Source organism: Haliotis asinina, chromosome 10, assembly GCF_037392515.1.
Source record: "Haliotis asinina isolate JCU_RB_2024 chromosome 10, JCU_Hal_asi_v2, whole genome shotgun sequence".
Lineage (NCBI taxonomy): Eukaryota > Metazoa > Mollusca > Gastropoda > Lepetellida > Haliotidae > Haliotis > Haliotis asinina.
In genome coordinates this window covers 41,577,282-41,601,952 of record NC_090289.1, presented here as the reverse complement: position 1 = coordinate 41,601,952, position 24,671 = coordinate 41,577,282, and the positions used below count along the sequence as shown (strand labels likewise).

The window sequence follows — 24,671 nt, the reverse complement described above, 5'->3', positions numbered from 1 at the left end:
AAAATCACTGATGTTTAACTTGCAGTGAAAGCACGTGCAGAGCGATTAATTCGTGCGGTTGTAAACTGCTTCTTTGTTCCCGTGTCAGTTTGTTAGCATTCCATTCAGACACATCACCGCGTAGGAGGAACTTGCACTCATCGGTGAACTTTATTTACATTTGAGAATACGATATTAGTCCTGGTTGTGAGTATAATCGCACTTGTAATGTATTGTTCTGTGTCGTGATTAATGTCAGTGTATATATAATTTAATTATCATGAACAAAAGTAAACTGTATTTCGTACACTAACGAACTATATGTCGTGGCGTAGGTTTTAAGAATTCTGAACCACTGTATAGCAGGTGCCCCTGAACTGCGCATGCTCCTAGACACGACGCCATCTTGGAATTTGAATATATTGTGAAAGGGTCTGTAAAACATTGGCGAAGGCTTGACGAGAAGAGCGATATAAGGCTGTTTCGAGACGCTCAGTGGTCCATCTGGGCCCAAATTTCGGTAAGGTACGATAGTGAATGCATCATGTGTGTATTGTGAGCGTTGTGTGGGATAATTTAAGGCCACACTCACTTTAAAACGCGTCAAAATAAACGATGGCCCGATCTCGTTAGTAGTCGTTCGACCGAATCAACCGACTCTCTAACACCGATGTAGCGCATGAATTTATTAGCTGTGCTCAAACTTTATTTTGTATTTGCAATAATGGTTAGGTGATGTTCTTGTGAGCATTACACGTGGTGTATTTGAGCGAGTGTGTGTGCATTTTGCATTTCTGGGGTTGAATTCTGCAAAAAGATAGGGAAAGAAAGATGCAAAATGGCCGACGTGACCCTGCCTGGTTCCCGGTTATGGCCGAGCTTAGAATCTCAGCAGGAGTGGTCACCCTATTGTGTCACGTAAAATGATGTTTTCTAAACCCAGAAACCGACATAAATACCAGATTGCGTGTCGAAACTACAATCTGAAGGGTTATGTCAAATATAGAATTGGTATCCTCAACAGGAAATGACACTGAGATGTCCAAAACCCATCTTGATCGTTTTCATTAAAGGTATTGTTGAATAAGGTGAATCGGCTACCCGTGCAAATTTTGTCGTAGGAAATACCTTTTAAAAACCCAATTTGAAAGTTACGAGTACGGTAATTCTGGATCCAAGCTGTATTTCACAAGGAACAGTATCTTGAATGGTCGTGACTAGATTTCTATATGAGTGATGTATTTGCCATCGATGACAATGTGTTTGGGGGATTATTTCCCTTGAAACATAGGAAGATTCAAGGAAGAATTGCTACTCAGTTACTCAGGACCTATGGCATAATAAATAGTGATAGCAGGGATTCACCATAGTGAAGGTGATGGCATTTTAAATAATAACAATAAATAATGAGGGTACTTATACTGCGCAATGCTCCATGCCACTTAGTTGCATGCTCAAAGCACACAATTTTGATTTAACAAACTTCTTTCATCCATATTGTATTTAAAAAAAATCAGGTACTTTTCAATACCTTGAGTTAGTTGACTCTGTTTAGATTGTCTCAGATGAAGTTTGCTGTATTTTTATCAACATAAATAATGCTTTTTCTTTTTGATAGATCTCCTTTCCAAAATGTAGCAAGATGACATATCTCTAATATAAAATTTCAACATAATCCATGTCGCATTGTTGTTTATGTTAATACCGTGCCACTGGGAACAAATAGGACCATGACAAATACAGAAACCCAGTTAGGCTGTGTCTCTAGTAAAATGTGCACAGAACATTTACAAATATGCATTGAAACTAATTGCTGCACAGGATTAGTGTTGTAATGTTAATATGGGATGAGTGATATTTTATGAAATCATTTCTATTATATTTAAGTTGGTTTTGATTATACGTGGCATTTGGTAGTGCATAACTGCGTAGTGAAATCTGAAATACCCATTTCTGTATTTGAAATCAAGAGTAAGAGAAAAAAAATGAAATACCCACTCAACATTATTAATACCCACTCCAATAACATACAGTGGGGATAGTACCCACTTGACCTAAATCTTTCTGGAGCTCTTAAATGTGCACTTTTTAAGTTAATCTTTTTGAAAGATGTCACCATCATGATCTTGGTGGTTTGGTGAATTTTACCTGTATTTTCAAAAATATGGTTTGGTTTTGTGTATGTATTAATTGGGTCTGGTTTAAATAATCATACCTGGAAATGATTACACAATGCCATTTAGAAAGTGGTCAGATGCAACATATGTCATGTTTGGGATTTTACTCTTAGAAAAGAACAAATTCTAGTAATTTTTTGGTTAAGTCCCATCTGGGATTTGAACCTGCACCCTCGGAGTCAGGCACCTAATCGCCAGGGCACAAATCCTGGATTAAGTGCCTGACTCTGAGGGTGCGGGTTCGAATCCTGCCTAGGACTCAACCAAAAAAAGTACTTGAATTTGTCCTTTACTAAGAAAGGTAAATTCCAAATATGACATATTGCATAGTTGGAAATATCTGAGAGGATTGGCCATATTGTGGGAAATGTTACTGAGGTCTTGATTTTCACCCACATGCACACAGTGTGTATTACACAAAAAGCTGGGCTATATTCACACACATTTTTAAAAATTGTTCATTGTTTAAAATTTGTTAGTAATCCTGACAACAAATGTCATGTGACAGTGTCATGAATAATGGGTGTAAGTTGGTTTCCTATTTTTACCCAGTTAATTCACAGAATTTATTTATAACTCATCACAATTCAGTTAATGATTTTGATTGATCTATATTGATGATCAGCCCTAATATACATGAATTGAGATGACATTTTTCTCCGTTTGTCAAGGTAATCTCAGGATTTTAGGATACAATAACTTATTTGAAAGCCTGTTCTAAATGGTCAATACAACAGTTTTGGTTATTACCTTATGAAGCACATAGCCATGTGTCTCATAGGTGAGTTTTATGACCTTTACATATGCACATTATCCGGTGGGGTTGTTCTATTTTTGTCCTCTTCTTCAAGAATAAATCTACCTAATCTTCGCCATTCTTGCAGATAATTTGACACCAAAGTATCCAAACCAGTCAATCTCTGATTATGTCCTAGGGCTACAGTTCTCATTGTTAACTAAACCAGGCCACTTGACAACAGCTGGTCAGTATTTGCAGATTTTGGATATTTCATCTTTGGTGGTCGTTAGTGACAGTTCACTCTTGAGGTTTCAAGGGTTTGCAGAACATGAATTCCTGAATTCTTAAAGCTTAGAAATTAAGACACAATGAAATAAACTAATGCATCCATGGAGACATAGGCATCAATACTTCTTTTGAAATGTTGATCAAGTGACAATAAGTTATCGCCATGTCTGTTACTAGCCAGAATGTATCATTTGCAGTTTCATTAATATGATGATCATGATGCACAATAAAATAACCGTAAATGAATTGCAGCAGTATTGTAGCATATTAAAAGTAATATTGAAGTGTCTGGGACACCCATTTTGTAGTCCAGGACCTCTAAAAATTGTGTGAGTTCCAGGGACCATTAAATACAGAAATCAAGGTAAATTCCTGAGGTTTGTTAGTATTTTTGTCTTCACCCACCCCAAAGCAACACCCATCCGAGCACTGTCCACACCCTTCATTGCTTAATTTTACCTGATTGTGACCAGAGCTTTATGCACAGGACCACAATTTAGTGTGTAGAGTTGCTTCCCTTTGTTGTAGCAGAAACCTGTTATGGGTTCAAATCCTGCTTTGCTGGAAGTTTGTCAGCAATATAGTCGCAGCTGTGGTGGGCGTTCAAGACAAGTGTCACAGGGCTATAGATAAGGGCAATATCGTTATATTACAGATATAATAAACTATGCAAGATACGGATGGAAATAATATGAAAACCAAGCAGATACACACTACAGCAATGGTGTATGGTCTTGGAATCATTTACAGACATATTCATCCAAAACAAAATTGTTTATTGACCTTTGTTCACAAGAGTAGCAATGTTATGGTGCATATATGAAACAAAACACAATATTTCTGGTGCTCAGTTAAATTCTATTCAGCGTGCTAAGCCTACTCTTGAGGTTTTTCAGAACTCCTATTTTGGAAAAAAATAAGTACATACTCCGCATGTTGAATTACCTGGAGCCCTGTCAGTTATATTCCCCTTCCTCATGAGATGCCTATGAAGGAGGTATTTAAAACACAACTATATCCAATACTGTGGGTCACTGTACAAGCATTAGATGCTATTTCAGTTAAATCTTTTCGCTTAAGAAATGTCCCAGGATAGTGTATATGTAAAGGATAAAGGCCATTTTATTTTTAACTGCCCACATTAGCTTTATGGCAAGGCACCCTATACTTTCAAGTATGAGTGTGAATGCTGAAAAGCTTGATGTGGATTTTGGATGTGTACTGATTTAAATCTATAATACATACATGTTTCATTCATTCCTGTGACTAAAAAAATTGAGGTTATGAAATAGTGTTTGGAGATATTCTGGTCACATCATTCAAAACATAAGTGGCAATTTTCAAACCTAATACTGCCTCACCAATGCTTTCTAGGCTTGTACACCTGCCCATTGAACCTGGTAGCCTACAAAAAAAGGGGTGGTTACGTCATGAAAAGCCAAGTTTCGTAGTTACAAATTCTGTTTGACTTTGATTAAAAGTTCTGTCAAGTTCATGGCGCACATCTTCAATTATGTTGATGAGTATGGGGCTGTGTTGTCACAATTTGTCATGCTGAAAGAATGCTTGCATGTAGAGATTAGTTAAGGTATTGGTAGATCTTGTGACAATGCCATTGGTTTGCACAATAAGATCTGTTTATGCAAGTTCCCATATTGGGACCGACTGAAGTCGCATGATGAATGCCTACAGCATTCAACAGGGTCCTTGCTTCTATATAAATATAATAGAATTGAAATACCCTATCCACAAGTAACTTCCAGCAGAGAGCTAGAAAGAAACGTTTTTTAAACAAATCAACGCATTTCAAGAACAGCATTGTGAGCATAGTTTAGCAGTAGTCTATGAACAGATGACACTTTGTGAGTTTTCACTGATTAATGCAAGATATTGCATTTTAAACTATCCCGTGAACATCCAAGGTGAAATAGTCTACAGCAGCCCATGCTTGTCACACAATTTTACCATGCTGAGGGTGGGGTTGACAACTTGGTTGAAACATATCATTGGTTCCTTAATGCACAGCTTGATGCACGTGCTGCATCACTGGATTGTCCGACCCCAGTTGCTTTATTGACCGACCACCATCAAATAGCTGTGATATTGCTGAGTGCTGAGTAAAACTAAACTCGCTAGATCACTATTCTTATATCTGTAATCATAAGTGATTCTTTCCAACGTCAGTACTTGTAGTTTTTAGACAAAAGTCTTTGTCCTACCCTACAAGTAGGTAGAACACATCCTTTTCGATTTTTAAAGATCTTGAATAGTGTTTGAAGTCTTGAATTCTGCTCTATTCAACTTACAAATGCACTTACCATCGATGTTTTTGATTGACAGGAGGTTTTAACCTTTTGTCAATGGTGGCATGTTTTTTCATAATGCATTTCATCATACATGCTTTGTGAGGTTCAACTGCTCAAAATCTTGTGTAAGCTGTCCTGATGATAAAGTTTTCTTGTGTCAAGTTGTTGGACTTCCTCATATAGCTGAATCGAGGTCATGTAGCAGTGGTTGTCTTGTCAACTTAAACTCAATCGATGATCATTAGTGTTACTGCTTCTTCAGCAGGCACATGATTAGAATGTTAAGGAGCATGCTATTATCAGTATGTAGGTTATTGAGGTTCATTTCTTACTGCATTATTATCTGTTAATGCATTGTTGGGAGATTTCAATTGTACTCTTTAAATTATTTAATTGTTAAATTCTAGATTCAGGAAACCCTGCAGTGTGCACTTAATTTGTATAAAAAGTGCCACTGCAACATTGGAATTTGTAAGATGCTGTATTTTCTTGTTACTGTTCGAATGGATAATTTGTGTGGATCAATCGTTAGTGGGGACTATTAGATCAATAATGCTTTACTGATAAAATATTTAATTTGTTGAATATATGCATTTTATCGCACAAGTGTCTCTTTGCTCCATTTATCTATTTCAAACATGCTAAATGGTATGGTCATTGTTTAAACCATTATTAAATGTTGATTGGAAAAAATCTCTGACTAGCAGTCAGTATATGCAAGCAAGGTGTTGGGATTACCATATGCAAATGCACAAATTCCCTCAATTCTAAACTCGTAGATTTTAATGTCGTAATTTTTTTATCACCTAAAAAAGTTTGATAAAGAAATAAAACATTCTGTATGAATTGTTCAGGAATGTCAGTTGGGGTCAAGTATGACCAGTAGCTGAATGTTATTTTGAGGTCTTACAATTGCTTTTAAACATGAAAGTCATTTAGTGAAAGGGAAGGAGAAACAGGATATAACTGGGAAGCAAGTTGTCTTATATACTGGCTTAAAATAGTTAGGGATATATTTAAATTTTGAAATGATGAATAATGATCTGTCTACTCATTGACACACTGATGAAATATCAATCATAAACATACCAATATCCCTAACTTATTTTGTCCAGAATGGGACAAATGTGGTCAGATGTTCAGGTATAGGTATCATTGTTTCTAAGACAACGCATGTACGTTGGGTGGCTATAAATTACCAATACCTATTGAAAAGGTAATGGCTCCTGTTGTCACCTATACAAATGCTGGTAGGAACAGCAGCTCTATTGTTAAGGTGTCTGGACCCACAGTGTTGTCAGGTCACTTTGGCTGTCAATAAAACTGCCACTTGCCACACCTTTGTCCACCTCAGTTTAATTGGCTCAGATGACCATGGGTTATTTTTAGAATGGCAACTTGTAGGTGACCCTTCAACTGTGTGACTTATCTTCAGGCTTTTCAGTGTCAAAATCTGATATGAAGATAAGGATTTATGTCTACAGATCATTGATAAGAAAATCAGTTGTGGTGTCATTCTAGCAATGACTTCACTATTTATTCTAAAATAAATCACAATTTATGTTCATTTCAACTAATTTATTTTTTAAAGTGTCAAATAAGAATTTTGTTTTTTTAACAGTGGTTCATTATTTTAAGGGGAAGTTGGTTGTGCTTAGAGGTTAAAACAAATTAAAATCTGACATCCAGTATATCTTTTCTCAAATTTGGCATATTGGATGTTTACACAATCCACAATTACGCCAAATTATGTAGAGCAAAAATAACCATGATATATGTTTTTAAATGATGTTAGGCATGGCTCAACCACTCGGGTAATAACAGGCTAATAGTGTAGCACTATGAGATCCATGGAGTGTTATTGTGCCTGCCAAAATGTCAGCCGACACAGATTGGCATATGTCAAACTGCTCCGATGGGAGAGGCCACTATTGGCAGCTGACAGCCTTTGCTGTGGGAGTGGAAGAGTTCATTATTTGCTGTGACATGTGTCAAAGCGGCTGGCTTGGTGATATGTTATCAATATTTACAGCACCCAAGCTCATGTGGCTGTAGCGCACCACAGATAAGGATCAGCCCCTTTTCCAGTGTTTCTCTCCTCTTGTTTAATAGTTTCATTCACTGTTCAAGGAGGGATAGTTGACTCTAAGTGTTTTGTGTTGGAAGAAATCTGGCCATCAGATTGCTTGTGCTCAGTTGGATTACTTTGGATTACCCTGCTTGGAGATAATCATTTTCAGTAGGTATGTTTTTCTGTAATTTTTGTCATATATTCGATTTTTGTGGAAATATTGGCGGATTTGAGGGTGCTTATACCGAGAAAGGTAACTGTTTTGTATTCAGTTATGTAGTAATTAAAATTGTTTCCTTTACTTGCTTTCAGATTATGACAGCCAGCCTTCATATTACAAGTTTATCGTCTTGTGTCAAAGCAAATCTAAATGAACCCAATACATTGTTAAATGTTGAGCAGGTTAACAAATTCCCCTAAATATTTTGAATGTTGACTTGAAGGAATTTTATTTAGGTAGGATTGTGTAGACATGTTTTTTTAAAAGTAGATTGCAAAGTACATTCCTGTGTTAAATTTGATACAAACTTAAAAGTGTTTAAATACAGAATTGAGGTACATTGCAGTACTTGTGTGAATCAGAAATCTAATTCTATAGCTGCTGAAGTTGTCATATATGAAACCTAATTTAGAAAAGTGAAGTTTTGCAAAAATTATTGTGTAAAAAGTGTTGGATTGTTGTGCGTCATGACAGTGGCAAAGTGGTGATAAGAATCTTCAGTCATTTCTTGACGTGTGTCTAAGTGACCTTGTTTATTGCATTTTAAGACATTGACATCTTAGATTTATTATGTGCTTTGACATTGGGGTTTTGTGTTTACGTCAGAGTCACACCATCCTGTATGCGAATCATTGCTTACGTTAAATGAGTGTCACTTTTTGGGGGCATGTCTTCTGATGCAATTGTACTATTTTTCTCTGCACATTTTCAAGTTTAAATTTTCAGATAATTCTATAAACAGTTAAAACTAAACCAATATCTTACAAGGCAGGCATGCTGAATATTCATTGTCACATTTTACCAGAGGGCACCTGCAGGATCAAGTGTTTACATAGCCTGTAGTAGTGAGGATAATTTTGAATTACAACGGTCCTTCAACAAGGTGACAGGTGGTTTGCCTGCCAGCTTGTCCTATCATCCATTGTGAAGGAGTGGAGTAGCTGAAGCGTGGAGAAACAGTGGGGGATTATCTTGTCTGGAGGGATAGAGGGAGTGCTCATTTTACACCCTTGTGTCCATGGGCATGCTCACTTGGGAGGAAATAGTTTCTGAATGCATGTCTGTGGTGGTATCCCAGAGGTGGTCTCCTGTAGATATAGAGTAAGGTTCAAAGATATGTCCTGTTTATTACAGTGGAACATTTAGGTTTGATAGTTTTTGAAATCATACCCTTTTCCATGTGCATTGTATCTTTGATAGGTTTGGGTGAAATCATACCCTTTTCCATGTGCATTGTATCTTTGATAGGTTTGGGTGAAATCATACCCTTTTCCATGTGTATTGTATCTGTGATAGGTTTGGGTCAAATGTTTAGTGGGTCCAAACTGATGAAAATAATGTTTCTGAACCCCCTCCAATGTTAAATAGAGGGGGTCCTCACTGAATTTGTTGAGTCAGAACACTCCAAAACCCTCTCTTGAGCCAACTCTGATGGTATTGTTACAGGAATATTTTGTGCTTCTGATTTTTTCATTCTTTAATTTGAGTCCGATTTTTCCTCTTAATTATTTTAGTTATTTTTTTTGTTGTTGTTTCAGAGAACTGATTTAAGTAAGTGTTTGGTAGTCACATCGTGATGAAAATGCCAAAGTGATAATGCGAACGTAGCATGTTCACTCATGTCGTTAAGGGTTTGTGCCCATGTCAGAATGATTGTTGTCCTTGAGAGAGGGTGGTGATGGTGAGCTAAGGGTAGCACTGATGGTAGCTTCAGTGTTAAGACAAATGATAGCTACAAAAAATCAGTTCCAACTGACTCATGCAAAACTTAATAGGCAGTTTGGTTTTTGTTTTGTTAAAGTTCAATATTAGATCATTTGCGGTGTGGTTGTCGAAGCCATCAACATCAACATCTAACATTTACTCAGGAACAAAAACATCTTAGGATGCTATTCATCAGTTTTAAGAATTGACTTGCAGGTTGATTGGTCTGAACAATGAACGAGAAAGTCAGAATACACTATAAACAATGAAGAAGCTTCTAACAATATGTACTCTTGGAATCCGACTAACTACTACTCCCAGAAATGAACATATTTTACAGAAAAAAAAAGATATTGGAAAAAAATTGTTCATTAAAAATGAGACGGCAGATTTTCTTCATTTTAACCTGAAGCCAGGAAAATCTAGACTTGCCACATTTTCTCAACTTGCAAGGGCTTTCTTGTATATATTTGCTTTGTATGTAGTGGGGTTTTTAAATATGTGTATTTTTGACAGATGGCCCCAGTAGCAAATAAATTTCTTTTGATTAAACCACTGCTCATTTTTGCATGATGTGATAAGTGTAGAATTGAGGTTCGTGTCAGAACATGCCTATTTCAATGCATCAACTTGTGTATTTTTTTGATAATGGTGATCTCAAGTGTAATCTGTTGAAGTACCTGGCAACTGGAGTACCTGTAAATGTGTGGTAGGTGATATCCTGGTGTGTCTGTACCTGCTGATTTGTGGTCCACTTCTACTTGTCAGTGGGAGACATGTCTATATCCTGTCACATTGGAATAGAGCTGATCTGACACCAGTGATTGACACTTGCCATGTCACACTGAATAACCTTTTTTTTTGTATCACTTAATAGCAAGTCACATGATGAACTTATTACTTACAGAATGATCTAGACATTCACTCGCTTCCTGTTATCAGATTTATCGATTTTATGGGCAAGTCAGATTTGTAACTATTCTTATTTTAATTGTTACATGACCTTGTATATAAAGATTGTAGCATGCAAGGTCTGGAGAAGATTCCGGGAAATGCAGGTCCCAACATGACATCAAAATACTTGCACCTAGTTTGACCTGTAAGCATGTGTTTTGCATTTCATCAGCAGAGATCTGAAAACATGTTTCACCAGAAATTGTGAGATTAAAATATATTCCCAGATTTATTTTTGTCAGGGCTCATTCAGGCAACCCAAGAATGATGGCAAAAATGTTTTTTACTTGTAACAGCTGGGATGATTTTGATTTGAAATTGTTCAACACACTGCTGGTACAAAGCCTTAAGGGTAGTTCTTTTCTGTTAGCTTTTAAGTATTAAGCAGTTAAACTCAAGTATTGTGTAAAACTAAGCTGAAGTGGATTTATAGCAATGCTAAAATTCAGTGAAGAGATGTTACAGAAAGCACATGCTTTTGAAGTTCCTGAAGTTATTATTTGTTGAATTTTGTTGAGGTGGGGTGACCATGCAGGTTCCAACACCCATTTCGATTCCCCCCATGGGGACGATGTTTCCAGCCTGTTTCTGGTGTTGCTTGCTGTGATGATGCAGGAATATTGCTAAAAGTGGTGTAAATCTTAAGTTGTTTCAAAGGCATTTAGAAATTGGTGGAATCCAACTAGCTAATCAAACTAGTTTTTGGCGTCAATCATGCTCACTCACTTACACTGAAGTTGTGGTGTGAAAGCCTTGCTTGTTTCTCAGAACTCTACTTCCCGTTCCAGTTCCAGTTTCTGGGTTTTATGATGCATGCATTATTGCCATGGCTCTCAACGAGATGTTTTATGATTTGGAGCGGACTGTGACATTTTGATGGACAGAACAAGAACAGACTTAGTGATTCATTACAAAATGACATCTTGATTGTCACAGTAGTGCTCTTTGATGGACTTGTTCAGATGGTGACGAAAAGGATCATTTATTTTCTGTCACTGCATTCAAATGTGGTTCTTAAAGTTATACATCTCATAAAGCATTGTTATGCCATGGTTTACAGTTCTAATTTGTCTTTAATTCTAGATTGTTGTTGACTGTGTGACAGTTTTGACATGTTTTCATGGTCATCAGAGTGGAAAAGTCTGGCAGATTGATTCACAAAATATCATTGAGAATATCATGACATGAGCTATTATTTACATAGTAATAACAAGACTTGAAGCTATTGAAACATACATACATTATCTTGTCACCAAGGTCTAGCGATGTCAAGTGATTGTTGAGCCATGTTTTGATATTGTGTACCTGTACAACTGACAGGCTTATCGAGGCATATCATGTTACTGAACTAAATCATTTAATTGGAGTATTTTTTAAGACGTAATAGCTTTTACTCATGGAAGCCATGAGCACTGCCAGTTCCTCGAGTAGTACCAGGAAGGGCAACTTGATGCAAGTTTCTCTATGTAAGGAAGATATTTCCAACACTGCTATACTGATTTCCTAAAACTTCTTGTTTTTAATTCCAGATTTGACCACAAGTGAACAATGAGCAGTTACCAGATGAATGCGTCTGGAGACCCTGCTAGGACCAGTGAGTATAAGTTTCAAGTCCTTGATTGTCTACTGTGAAACCATAACTATCTTATGTCTGTTTCACAAAGTGATCGTAGTGCTACAACTGAAATCTGTTAAATTATTAGTTATGATCACATAAACACCATGATCGCTTTGTGAAATGGGGCCCTGGACCTTTGTCATTGGGAAGCGTATACAGACAGAAGGGGTCTTCCTTCAAAAAGCGCAAGTAAAAGTGCATCAAAGTGACCAGTTTGAATCCAACCTGTGCTTTCCAAGGTTAAGGGCAGTTCGGTAGCTTAGTTGTTACGTATTTGCTTGTCACCGCAAAGAACCAGATTCGTTTTCCCCACAATGTGTAAAGTCTTGAATATGGCGGCCTCAGACCTCACCTGCTTCAAGCTCCTTCTGTATTAAAATGTGAACCTGAATGGTTGATTAAATTTGGATCCAAACTTCTATAAATATTGCCAGTTACCTTACATAAGTGTTAAGACCCATGAAGGTCCCTAGGTAGAATAGGCCTGCAGCAACCCATGCTTGTCATAAAAGGCAACTATGCTTGTCGTAAGAGGCAACTATTGGGATTGGGTGGTCATGCTCACTGCCTTGGTTGACACATGTCATGGGTTCCCTATTATGCAAATCAGTGCTCATGTTGTTGATCAGTGGATTGTCTGGTCCAGGCTCACTTATTCACAGACCGTTGCCATATAGCTGTAATATTGTTGATTACAGCGTAAAACTAAACTTGCTCACTCACATAGGTGTTGGTGCTTGGCAACCCCACTAAATATTGTTTTAAGGTATCGAAGTGTGATGTATCATTACTGGGTCTGTAATCTGCGTGTAGACATTACTGGTGGTTTGTGGCAGTGTGTTTAAGGGTTTTTATTTGGGATGGGGGTGGGGGGTTGTTTTTTTTCCCCTCCCATTTTATTAGCTGTAGAAAATAACTATTGTACAAATATTGAAACTATCGTAAATATTGTCAAGTTTTCGTTGTTCCAGCAGTTCGTAGCATACTTTTTACGGGTATTATGTGATGCAGTATCAGAATGTCACAAAAGCTACAGCCAATTATTCATTTTGTTGTAATGTACAGATTTCAGAACATTTCATGGTATTAATCCCAATATGCTTCAAACACGCTATTTAGTGAGGTGCTTCAGTGCCAGCACATTTCTCAGTGTTATTGAGCCCTTCATCACTGAGCTGTCTATTATTTATGAAATTCTCATTGGTGGGGTGGGTAAGGTTGTATGTGTGGTGCCTTGCTCTGGCTTTAAATCTAGGGTTGGACTCAAACAAAACAAAAAAAAAATGGGATTTGTACATCATTTTGAAACAGTAAACATGAATTATTTTGTACATTTGACCTTGATAAGCTTTTTTAAAGCCACCTGTATTCATTAAATGTTTATATTTTTATTATTTGCTGTCAATAACTGGTTTGTGCGTCGTCTACTTTGCTATATGTGACAACTATATGCTAAAATTGACAGGAGTGTTTTGTGAACATTTTATGCATGGGTAATTCAAGATTAGAAACAAAAGCATGTGGACATGGTTGGCACTTGTAAACACCACATTCCTTTTGTAATTGCACATTCTTGTTTTCATGTCTGCTTTTATTACTTTCAAAATAGGTCGCTTCTAGTAAATTAGGTGTAAGGATTCAAAACAATTTGCAAGATATTTCACCTGATAACTTTGCTAATGTCAGATGATATATTGATCTTCTAAATATAACAGTTGCCACAACATGGCAGGGATTTATTTCGTGCAAGGCGTAATCCTAGTGAAGTCAGGGGCCACATTTTTTCCTTGTCATAGAGCTGTGGCTCCATGTTCAGTATGCTTTCTGTAAACATAGCCTAGCAAGTTTCGTGTTGATGTGTGAGCTAGTAGTTGCCAGGACAGGGCATAAGAAGGGAAGTGTATTTGTCAACACGGAATTCTGTGAACCTTGGAGGGTAAATATTGTTAGCTTTCACTAGCTGTTTTATTGCTGCATTGACATTTATTTCCTTAACTACTGTTCTTCTTTAATGCAGATTCTTTTTTTTTGGTTGAGAGGGCAGTGCTTGAAAAAATGTTTTGTCAACCACTCCCTTGTTTAGAAATAGCTGATCTGTGGTATGCATTGTTTGTGCTTACTATTTAGGGATTTTTTATGGTAAAAATCTGAAGTTAATTATATAGTTTGAAGTTAATATCTAAATACAAGTTGTTGTAGGCATTTTATTGAAAACTGAATTGAAGGAGTGTGTGTGTGTGCTAAGGTGAATGTTATGAAGGAAGTAACTAGTCTGAAGAGCTTATTTCTTTTGTGCTTTCATTGTACTTTCCTTTAAGAATACCTATTGTTTCATTTCGATTTGATGTAAGAGACTTGATCAACTTATCATTTGATACTTTTTCTGTAGTTTTCAGCTTAGCTCAGTTGACCAACACTGCTACTATGGGGATGGGGAGGGTTCAGTAGAAGCTTTGTTGCAAACTGCTGGTATTAATGGCAGCATTGTAATAATTTATAATTGGAATAGTTAGCAGTATTTCAGCGTATGGTACTGGATTCAGCAAGTTGTATGTAGCCTAACATGAAAATATAAATAAGTTGTTTGTTTGCGAGGAAGGGGTGGTTTTTTTTTACGAGTGGTGATATCAAAAGTAGGAATGAAACTTTGCAGGCCATAACATGAAATGCCTTATTTCACAGGAAAGACAGTATTCTATTGCATTGGCATTATTCTAATCATATGCCCTGAAAACCATAGCCTTTACTGTGAATTGAAAGTAGTTCCGGCAGTAGTGTTAGGTTTTCAGATAGCAAATGATAACTGTTAATGACGTGACTTATGAACTACAGTGGAAGCTGTCTAAACCAGTATTCATTGGGACTGAAGACATAATCTGTTTTGGGCAATGTGCGGGATTGTAGATCTGATGATAAATGTACAAGCAATGGATGGTGTTCAGCTTTTATGCCGTTGCTGACAACTTGATGGATAGGACAGATGCCGGTTTTGACAGCTTCCACTGTACTAAGCACAATATTTTAATTAATTGGTTGTAACTGTAGCACGACAGATGAATTCATAAGTAATGTTTCGGTTTCAGTTGGTCCTAGCAGTGGTAACTACATGGATTTATCAGATATGCCAATGGAAAACAAGCAACAACAAACTATGATGTGGCAGCAGAACCAGTACATGACAGATTCTGGCATTCATTCAGGTGCAACCACACAGGTGAGTCAAGTTACTACAGTCTTAACTGTAGTTAAACACCAACCTCACACAGATATCAAGTGATTTGCAGTGATTAAAATCTGAAGACAAGGGCTCTTCATCACAAGTTTAGAAAGTTCATGCAGGAACAGCTCTTAAAACCCTTGAACCTCCATTGTATTAAGACAAGATGTGTGAGTTTCCACAGCCTTAATGATGGGTGAAATAGAAATTGCCTTTTAAAGATCAGAAACTAAAGGAACCTGTGTTTTCTAGATAATCAGAATAATAAAAACACAAGCATATGACATTTCTCATTTCTCATTTTTTCTTTTCCATATTTGAAAAAAAGCAATTTGAAATGAAGGACCAAAGAATTTCCAGAAAATTATTTCCACCCCTTCTACCAAGCAGAGGCATAGCTTGGTTTTTGTTATTGACCCTTTAGTTCTAAGTTGTTCTTTGCTATAATATGACGTGTGAACAAAACCAAATCTGTGCAGCACCAGTCCCATATTAAGATAGGCGTGTCATTAATCTTATTATGGCGGACTTGATTGAATCAAGTGGACTCAGTGCTGGGAATGTTGAGACAATACAAGGTGTCTCATGTTGTAGGCCCCATCAATCAGCAGCAAGACTGGCCCAGGGGAAGAAATAGAAGATGAAAACATGGATCCATCGAAGATGATGTTTGACTGGGGGCCGGGAAACTTCAGCGATGGCTATGGTCAGGAACAGGTGGATGGTGAGTGAAATAACAGTCAGATATTAAAAGGAAGAATTTATGGATGACAGATTCTGTCTCAATATTCAGTCTAAGAGATTAGATGAGCAAAATAATCTGTGAATATTATCCTGAAATGTTTTTTGTTTTTTTTTGTTTTTTTTTCATATTTGTGAAATTGATCAGAAAAATAGAAATAGATCCAAATATACCTTAATGGGTATGAAAAATGTCACATCACTATTTGACACCTATTCCACAGATATCAACCAGCAGTTGAATCAGACCCGCTCCCAGCGAGTGCGAGCAGCCATGTTCCCTGAAACCCTGCCTGCAGGTGTCCAGATCCCCTCCACACAGATTCACCCCGACCAGCCCACTGCAGTTCAGAGGCTCAGTGAACCGTCACAGATGCTGAAGCATGCTGTTGTCAATCTCATCAACTACCAGGTACTTCATGTCTTTCACTTGTTTATTCAAAAGAATGGCTGGACTTCTTGTTGTTTACTGCTACTACCTGATGCATATGCATCCATGGGCCAGTTGTAGCTGTGTTGGATTCTTACTGGATGATTGATTCCATCCTTAGATGATAATCTGGATGTTTTATTGTCCATTGTCGGCAGGTATTTTTACCAATGTTTTCCAGTTGTTTTTATTAGTCAGCTTTCATAATTTTTGTTAACATGGCCTTTAAAAATGTTCAAAATCATGTAAGAAACGTTTAAAAAGTTATATTTGAAACATTATTGTTGAAGCTAAAGAGGGGGTGCAAGATGTGGGATAAGATAAAATATATAACTATACAATTTATGGTTATAATTTTCAATATTGTTTAGGATGATGCTGATCTTGCAACAAGAGCCATCCCTGAGCTGATCAAACTGCTGAATGACGAGGACCAAGTTGTGGTAAGCCAAGCGGCCATGATGGTGCACCAGCTGTCAAAGAAAGAGGCCAGTCGCCATGCTATCATGAATTCCCCCCAAATGGTTGCTGCTCTCGTACGTGCCATGAACAACACAGACGATCTGGAGACCACTCGATGTGCTGCTGGGACCCTGCACAACTTGTCACATCACAGACAGGGCCTCCTGGCCATTTTCAAATCTGGAGGAATCCCAGCTCTTGTCAAACTCCTGAGGTAGGTCCTCAGATCAGTTTACAAATATATAAGAGACGTATAGGAGAGAAAACATTAATTGCACTCATTATTGCATGCCAGAACTGGTATTTCATTGTTGCATATTTCATTACACAATGCGTTGAAGAATGATCAGTCAGAGACCTCTCTAAACTTTGTAGAAGGGATGATTGGGTAGCCTTGATGTAAAGCATTGGGTTGTCACATGGGAGACCTGGGTTCAATTCCTTAACATGGTTACAATGTAAGAAGCCCAATTCTGGTACGTCACACTGAGATATTGCTGGATTGTTGCTAAAAGTTCCTTAAAGCCATACTCACTACCTTTAAAAAAAAAAAAAAAAAATTATTCAGGATAATCCATCTGAAAATTTAATTCTCAGAAAATGTTCATGAACACTTAAGCTATGACGGATAACTGGAGCAGTATGAAAGGATTGGACTGTCCAAATTTTACGTTAATTCAATATCTCAGAATACCATCATGTCAATTCATCCGAGGGATTTTGAAAGAACTAAATGTGCATGTACTCCAAAACCACCAGGTCAGTCATGAACATTTTCTCAAAGAGCCTCCCCAGGAACCATATATACTGGGAAAAAAATAGTTAGTAATGCATGTAACTTTTGAAATCATTAATATATTTTTTATTGACTACTATGATAAGATATAAATCATATAAACACCACTATCCGTATCTTATTTTGTCCAATATGTTAAATCATGAATGATTCTTTACAGTTCACCAGTGGAGTCTGTCCTGTTCTATGCAATCACCACACTGCACAACCTCCTGCTCCATCAAGAGGGGTCCAAGATGGCTGTGCGTCTGGCTGGAGGATTACAGAAGATGGTTGCACTCCTACAAAGAAATAACAATGTCAAGTTCCTCGCCATCACCACCGACTGTCTGCAGATCCTTGCCTACGGAAATCAGGAAAGCAAAGTAGGTGTTACAGATCAAACATCTAATGATGCAGAGATTAAGAATGCACCTTGACTTATCTGAAGCATGTTTTGTATTATTAGAACATGATTAGTGCCTGTTATATCATTGCTCAAATTCTGATTTTTTTCCTTCGTTCACATTTTGAAAAAGTTTTAGATCAATAGATGGAATCCCATTGACTGATTATAACTACTTGTGACTAATAGCATCTCCATTTTCAAAAAGTTTCCACCAAATGTCAGTTGAGACAATGCTGAAAACAGATCAGTGATTAGTATTCTCATAACAGTGTGTGTTCTCATTTGAGTTTCCTCTGGATTATTACAGTGATTGTAGGATGATGGTGATTGAGGGAGCACAGTACTCCACAATAGCACTTGTCTTTCAAAAGATACAGTGAATTTGGAATTTCTTATTTGCAGCTCATCATCCTTGCTAGTGGAGGACCAGGAGAACTTGTTCGCATCATGAAATCCTACACATATGAAAAACTGTTATGGACAACATCACGTGTTCTGAAGGTGCTATCTGTCTGCTCGAGCAACAAGCCAGCCATTGTTGAAGCCGGTATGTACTTGACAATCGCTGGAGTAATGTTGAAGAATCAGTATCTTTTATGCAAGCTACATTTATTCAGTTATTTTACTAGATTCTTAAATGAAGGGGCTCTATTATGGTTAAAGGTTTGAAACATAAATTAACACACTGAAAGTGGAATATGTTTTTAAGGCAGTTACACTGTCCTCTCATTTGAAAGACAAGGACCAAACATTGACATTTTTATATTCAGATTTTATGGTATATGTGCAATAAATAACGTTATACAATAATTTGTCATGTTGAAGTGATGTTGCATTCTTTGATGTGGAGTGTCATTGCATGTTTTCTGTCTACAGGAGGAATGGCGAGTCTAGCCATGCACCTTGGTCATCAGAGTCAGAGACTGGTTCAGAACTGTCTGTGGACCCTCAGAAACTTGTCAGATGCTGCTACAAGAATTGTAAGTGAATTACCATGCTACATGATAGAGTAACCAGATTGACCACACAGGTTCTGACCAATAAGCCATTGTCACTTAAACTTAAACATTGGTATTTCATTTTGATGTAGTACTACCAAGAAACGATTATCAGAGACATGTCTTATTTATATAGATGTGAAATATTGGTTAGATTTCTTCATTGTCCAATGTATTTGTTTTTATTAGCATCTTAGACTTGGAACAAATACTGTGCATAGTTTCACAATGATACACATTCATCTCCTCTATCCAGGATGCAGTTGAAGGCCTCCTCCAGATGTTGGTACAACTCCTGACATCCAATGACATCAATGTAGTCACCTGTGCCGCAGGTATTCTGTCCAACTTGACCTGCAACAACCAGAGGAACAAGGTGATGGTGTGCCAGGTTGGCGGAATTGAGGCCCTTGTACGAACCATCATGCAGGCTGGAGACCGAGAGGAAATCACCGAACCAGCTGTGAGTAGCACATCAATGAATAAGTTCCATTGTGTGGGGATTTTTTTTTTAAACTTCAGTATGTTTTTCTCCATCTGAAATGAAAGTTGTTTCCTGAACATACTTGTCTGTGCTTAGAAACTAGGGACTTGCCTGTGCTGGGTTGATTGTAGAATTTCACCAAACGTATATGCGGCTCATTTTGTGTTTTTGCTCTCTTATGGCTACTATAAGTTGCACAGGGTTTGTACAGTTTTGGAAAAGCCTGGACTTTGGTGCACTTGGTTTTTAGAAGCCTAGAAAATCTATTTTTTGACGTAAAGCCAGGAAAAAGACTTGAATCATGAAAAAGCCTTGATAATAAAGTTAAAGCTTGAAGTGAAGATTGTGTCTGCTAACCCATTAGGCCACCATGGGCAGTAGTCGCATCAAAATGATGTATAATTTTAGAAACCTGTCTAAGGTTAGTCACGAGCCAACACGTTTTGGTATAGGTTATCATGAACAAGTTGTCTCATAGCATTTGACAACCTTTTCTACACTGATATATTTAGTAATTTATGGGGACATTTTCAAGGCAAAGACTGTGACAGTGCCCTGAAGTTTTGTTTATTATTTTCATTAGGTTTTTTTGTATAATTGTTCGTCTTATTGGCCTTAATGTTACCTAGAAAAGCCTTTAAAAAGACGTGATTTTTTGTCTTGAAATTCTGTACGAGCTCTGTTGCTGTTTTAAAAGCACAGCAAAACAGTTCTTGGTACCCTTTTTCGCTGCCATAAAACTAAATAACATCTGGGCGGTAGGTTAACCTAGTGGTTAAAGCGTGCGTTTGTCACGCCTAAGACCTGGGTTCGATTCCCCAACTAACTCCCGAGGAGCATCTTGTATTGGATTCGTTATGCGAGTCTTTGTCACATCTGCTTTGTGTCAATTATTAATGTAATTGTTTTCATTTAGTCAATAAAAACCTTGCGATGAGTTTCTGGAAAAGTTGCCAGTTAAGTATAGACACAAGGTAAATTTTCATTTCTCTCTCCTAGGTGTGTGCTCTTCGCCACTTAACAGCCCGTCACCCAGAGGCAGAAATGGCTCAGAATGCTGTGCGTCTCCACTATGGCCTTCCTGTGCTAGTCAAGCTCCTTCACCCACCAAGTCGCTGGCCCCTCATCAAGGCTGTTGTTGGCCTGATCCGAAACCTTGCCCTGTGTCCTGCTAACCATGCTCCTCTACGGGAACATGGTGCTCTACCACGCATCGTACAGCTCCTCATTAGAGCACACCAGGACACTCAAAGGGTGAGTCACTCATACAGCTGTTTGTTGCACCATATCTTTCATAACTATTCTTTACAATAAAGGATCCAGATAAGTTGTAAACCTACTGAATATTCACTCCAGGTATTCCTCATTAGCAATACAATTGTTTCCTTTGCCAGTTGACTTTCTCTGGGTTGAAATGCTCTTGGAATCCTGAATAGTGATCAGGAAGCTGTGTATATTCGAAAGCAAGTATCTCAGAATTCCTCAGGTGGTTACTGAGCCACTTTTTACAACCATGATAAATATTTCAGTTATCTCCTGTAAGCAGAGAGCGTGAAAGTATCATGGATCACTTTTCTGTTGCAGAGAGCCTCCATCAGTTCCAACAATGGTGGTTCCAGCTATGTTGATGGTGTCAGAATGGAGGAGATTGTAGAGGGAACAGTCGGGGCACTTCACATCCTTGCCCGTGAGGCTCACAACAGAGCAGTCATCAGAGGACTAAATTGTATCCCACTTTTCGTTCAGGTACCTGTTCTTAAAATCATTTGTACGACAAGACCAGCTTTATTTCTTTTATGAATTTTGTAATCGGAAAATTTAAAACCAGCCAAGGAAAACAAAACTAATCACGTGTTCAAGTAGTATTCCTTTTTCATTAATATAAGTATTTTAAAAAAAAATCTTAGTATTGATAAAGTATCACCGCCTGATCTGTAAACAATAAATTGGTCTGGCCTTAAGTTTTTATGTGGAATTTCACTCAGAACTGTGAAGTGCTTTAAGTTTAATTTGCCTTGTGTCTAGCTCACACATTATCTAGTTACATGAAGGTTTTAGCTTGTGGTGGTCTATTCTGTCTGAAATTTTAAATTTATGTAAATGTACATTGATTGTACTTCACATACCATGCATTCCTTAGGTTAAGTCAGATAGTACCTATCTTATTGTCCTATCCTATTGGATGAATGTCCTGCATTGGAATGGATACTATGACTTCAAACTAAGTTGACTTGGTTCTCTTGCAGCTGTTGTATTCACCTGTTGAAAACATCCAGAGAGTGGCCGCTGGTGTGCTTTGTGAGCTGGCTGCAGACAAGGAAGGAGCTGAAATGATCGAACAAGAGGGCGCCACTGCTCCTCTCACAGAGTTGCTACATTCACGCAATGAGGGTGTTGGTGAGTGACATCAATATATTCTGCATTGATAACCAACACCAAAGTAGGGCTTGTCTCATGTCCTGTAGATTAAACCCAGCACAGTAGTTCAGGAAAACTGACATGGTTAACAGTTTGTACAAACTTTTGGGATACTGATTAAAGTAGGGTTTTTGCAGTTACACTCGTGGATGTAACTTGATTCGTAAATTTTGATGTGTGTTTTACTGATTTAAATTCATCTCTCCAGCGACCTACGCCGCTGCTGTCCTGTTCCGCATGTCTGAAGATAAACCCCAGGATTACAAGAAACGGTTGTCCATGGAACTGACCAGCTCCCTGTACAGAGGAGACCAAAACATCCCTTGGTCAGAGGTACAACATTTGTGATTCTTTTTTGAGTCAAAACGGACCTGTGAAGGTCTGGGGTAAGAAAAGCCTCCATCAACCCATGCTTGCTATAAAAGGCAACTAACAGCATCAGGTGGTCTGGCTTGCTGACTTGGTTGACACATATCGTCGGTTCCCAATTGCACAGATTAATGCTCCTGCTGTTGATAACTGGATTGTCTGGTCCAGGCTTGAATATTTACAGATCACTGCCATATAGCTGGAATATTGCCGAATGTGGCATAAAATATAACTTTCTTACGGATTAGATCCTGTGTTATGGCCTCGAAACATTGTTTGGTAATTGATGGCATTTGTGATAAAATACAGTTTGTCTTTCAAGCCATTTCAGGAATGTAGCAAGTGAAGTAAAGATGTTAATTTTGCTGTTTCCTTCAGCCCCCAGGGTTTAACGTTGGGATGAATCTTCCACCGGAGGGAACCAGTGACACTTTGTATGCTCCTCCACATCATGGAAGTCAAGGAAGCATGTACAGTGGCAGCCAACATGACATGGACAGAGGACAATCAGGTAGGGAACTAACCCTCTAGAATGTAACCATACACACAACTATCAATGCTTTGAAATTGACTGTGATAGGAGTGACATGAGTATACATAAAAACAAATATCAGTAATGTTGTTAAGATACCAAGCAATCACTCAACATTTGCAGTTCTGACTAAAACGAAGAAGATTTCAACCCTGCCTAGGTTAATCATCTAACATGACATTGTACCAGCTGCTTCCTTTTATTGAAAGTTGAAGAAGCGAGAGAAAATTGCAGACTTTCAGATTGCTTTAGCTATTGTTTCTGTTGCATTGAGTAGTATTAAGATCAAGTTCTAAGATAATACTGGTATGTGCTGATACCACTGTTGGTGTAATGACATAATTAGCCCTGATGTTAATTCCCCTACTAACACATTTTCAAACAAGTATATCTCATAATGTGATGACTTCTTGTTAAACTGTATTGAACAGTTTAAGCACATATAAGCACATAATTGTTAAAAAATAATTGATATCAGATATGTCAATCAAGTATCACTATTCAACCAGTCATTTCTTATCTTGAAAGGCTTCAACTGAAAACTGCAAATTTGAACCAAGCAACAAATCTTCTTCCAGATTATGAAGGACAAGTCCCAATAAACTCAATGCAAGGGTTAGAAATTGGCAGCCATCACGGTAGTGGTTATGGCCACATGGACAATTTGCCCGATCTGGGCCCTGGATCAGGAGATCTTAATTTTGAAACTCTCGACTCGAGTCTCCCCCAACAGCCCCAGGGAGGGGATAACCAAGGCATGGCCTGGTTTGACACCGACCTTTGAACACAACAGTGAACAGACACTAAACCAGCAGTCGGATTGACAGATTTGAGAAGGAAGTGAATCTGTACATGCTAGTGCAAACTGTTAGGATCATTGAATACATCCAGCTGTATCAAATACTGACAGTGGACTGACAGGGTCTTGGTGGAAGAGCCTTCAAGCATATCAGTGACTACATGACTGAAAAAAAAATCTATTTATGCTATTTACAGAAGCGAGACTTAATGTCTTAAGGTGTTTTCTGTTGGCTATGTGTATGATTCTCAATGTAAACCTTGTACTTTGTCAGTTTTTGAAATGTTAATCCGAATTTTATAATGGCAGGACCAGTAATGTATATAGTTTCATTATTTCATTCCTTTCAGAACAAGTTTTGGAGAGGTAGTTCTTTTTTCAACACATTAACACTACATCGGCACTGTCATTTCTCAGATGTCTTTCTTCAGCTGTAATGAAGGAGAGCAAAAATGCCATGTGACGCTTCCGTTTTACATGCATTTTGATTATCAATCAAAATTTTATTTTGTTGAACAAGTTTATTTTAACTACAAATATATATATTTATGACCAGAAATGTAGTAGAATGTTATTTTAGTCAGAAGTGTCTGGTAAATAACTGCTTCTTTGGCGTGAAACAAAATTTCTTCTATCATTACTAAGGGTTGTGAAATTTTTAACAATTTTTTTTTACATAAACCACTCATCTGTCATGCATTCACACTTTCCCCCCATCTTTTATCTATATAATATTATCTATGAACATGTTTTACATGACTATTTGTGAAGAGATTTTTTTTTCAAAGTATATAGTATTTGCATTTTAGTAGAGGCAATTTTGATAGATTTTCATTTTTTGACGTTGATTAGTATGCCATCAACCTAGTAATTCATTCATGCCACTTTTTGTAACGCTCTTAGCCAAACGTAGTTGTAGCTGACTGTTTTAGTACCTCTGTGCATGACGACAATAAAAAAAAGATGGTGTTTTATATACAA

The 24,671-nt window shown here is 37.6% G+C and overlaps 1 protein-coding gene across 6 annotated transcripts; it reads left to right on the top strand.

Annotated features, from left to right (window-relative positions):
• Nucleotides 1-24,671, top strand: LOC137298848 (catenin beta-like). 6 transcript variants are annotated; one of them, XM_067831175.1, is made up of 16 exons: nucleotides 1-186; nucleotides 11,968-12,032; nucleotides 15,140-15,270; nucleotides 15,868-15,997; nucleotides 16,239-16,426; nucleotides 16,816-17,120; nucleotides 17,863-18,067; nucleotides 18,493-18,637; nucleotides 18,967-19,070; nucleotides 19,345-19,551; nucleotides 20,572-20,826; nucleotides 21,157-21,318; nucleotides 21,819-21,969; nucleotides 22,199-22,323; nucleotides 22,738-22,870; nucleotides 23,470-24,671. In XM_067831175.1, exons 2-16 carry the CDS (start codon nucleotides 11,987-11,989, stop codon nucleotides 23,673-23,675), a joined length of 2,493 nt encoding a protein of 830 aa, XP_067687276.1. In that variant the 5' UTR covers nucleotides 1-186; nucleotides 11,968-11,986; the 3' UTR covers nucleotides 23,676-24,671. The 6 variants fall into 6 exon arrangements, with proteins under 6 accessions (XP_067687276.1, XP_067687279.1, XP_067687277.1 ...); XM_067831178.1 differs by having other exon boundaries at nucleotides 37-186; nucleotides 23,420-24,671; XM_067831176.1 differs by having other exon boundaries at nucleotides 182-504.

What these genes read in the sequence shown, in the direction of transcription:
- LOC137298848 (XM_067831175.1), top strand. Translation starts at nt 11,987, where the DNA reads ATGAGCAGTTACCAGATGAATGCGTCTGGAGACCCTGCTAGGACCA. An exon ending in TTCACGCAATGAGGGTGTTG is followed by an intron (nt 21,970 to 22,198) that starts GTGAGTGACATC and finishes TCATCTCTCCAG; the next exon opens with CGACCTACGCCGCTGCTGTC. An exon ending in CATGGACAGAGGACAATCAG is followed by an intron (nt 22,871 to 23,469) that starts GTAGGGAACTAA and finishes ATCTTCTTCCAG; the next exon opens with ATTATGAAGGACAAGTCCCA.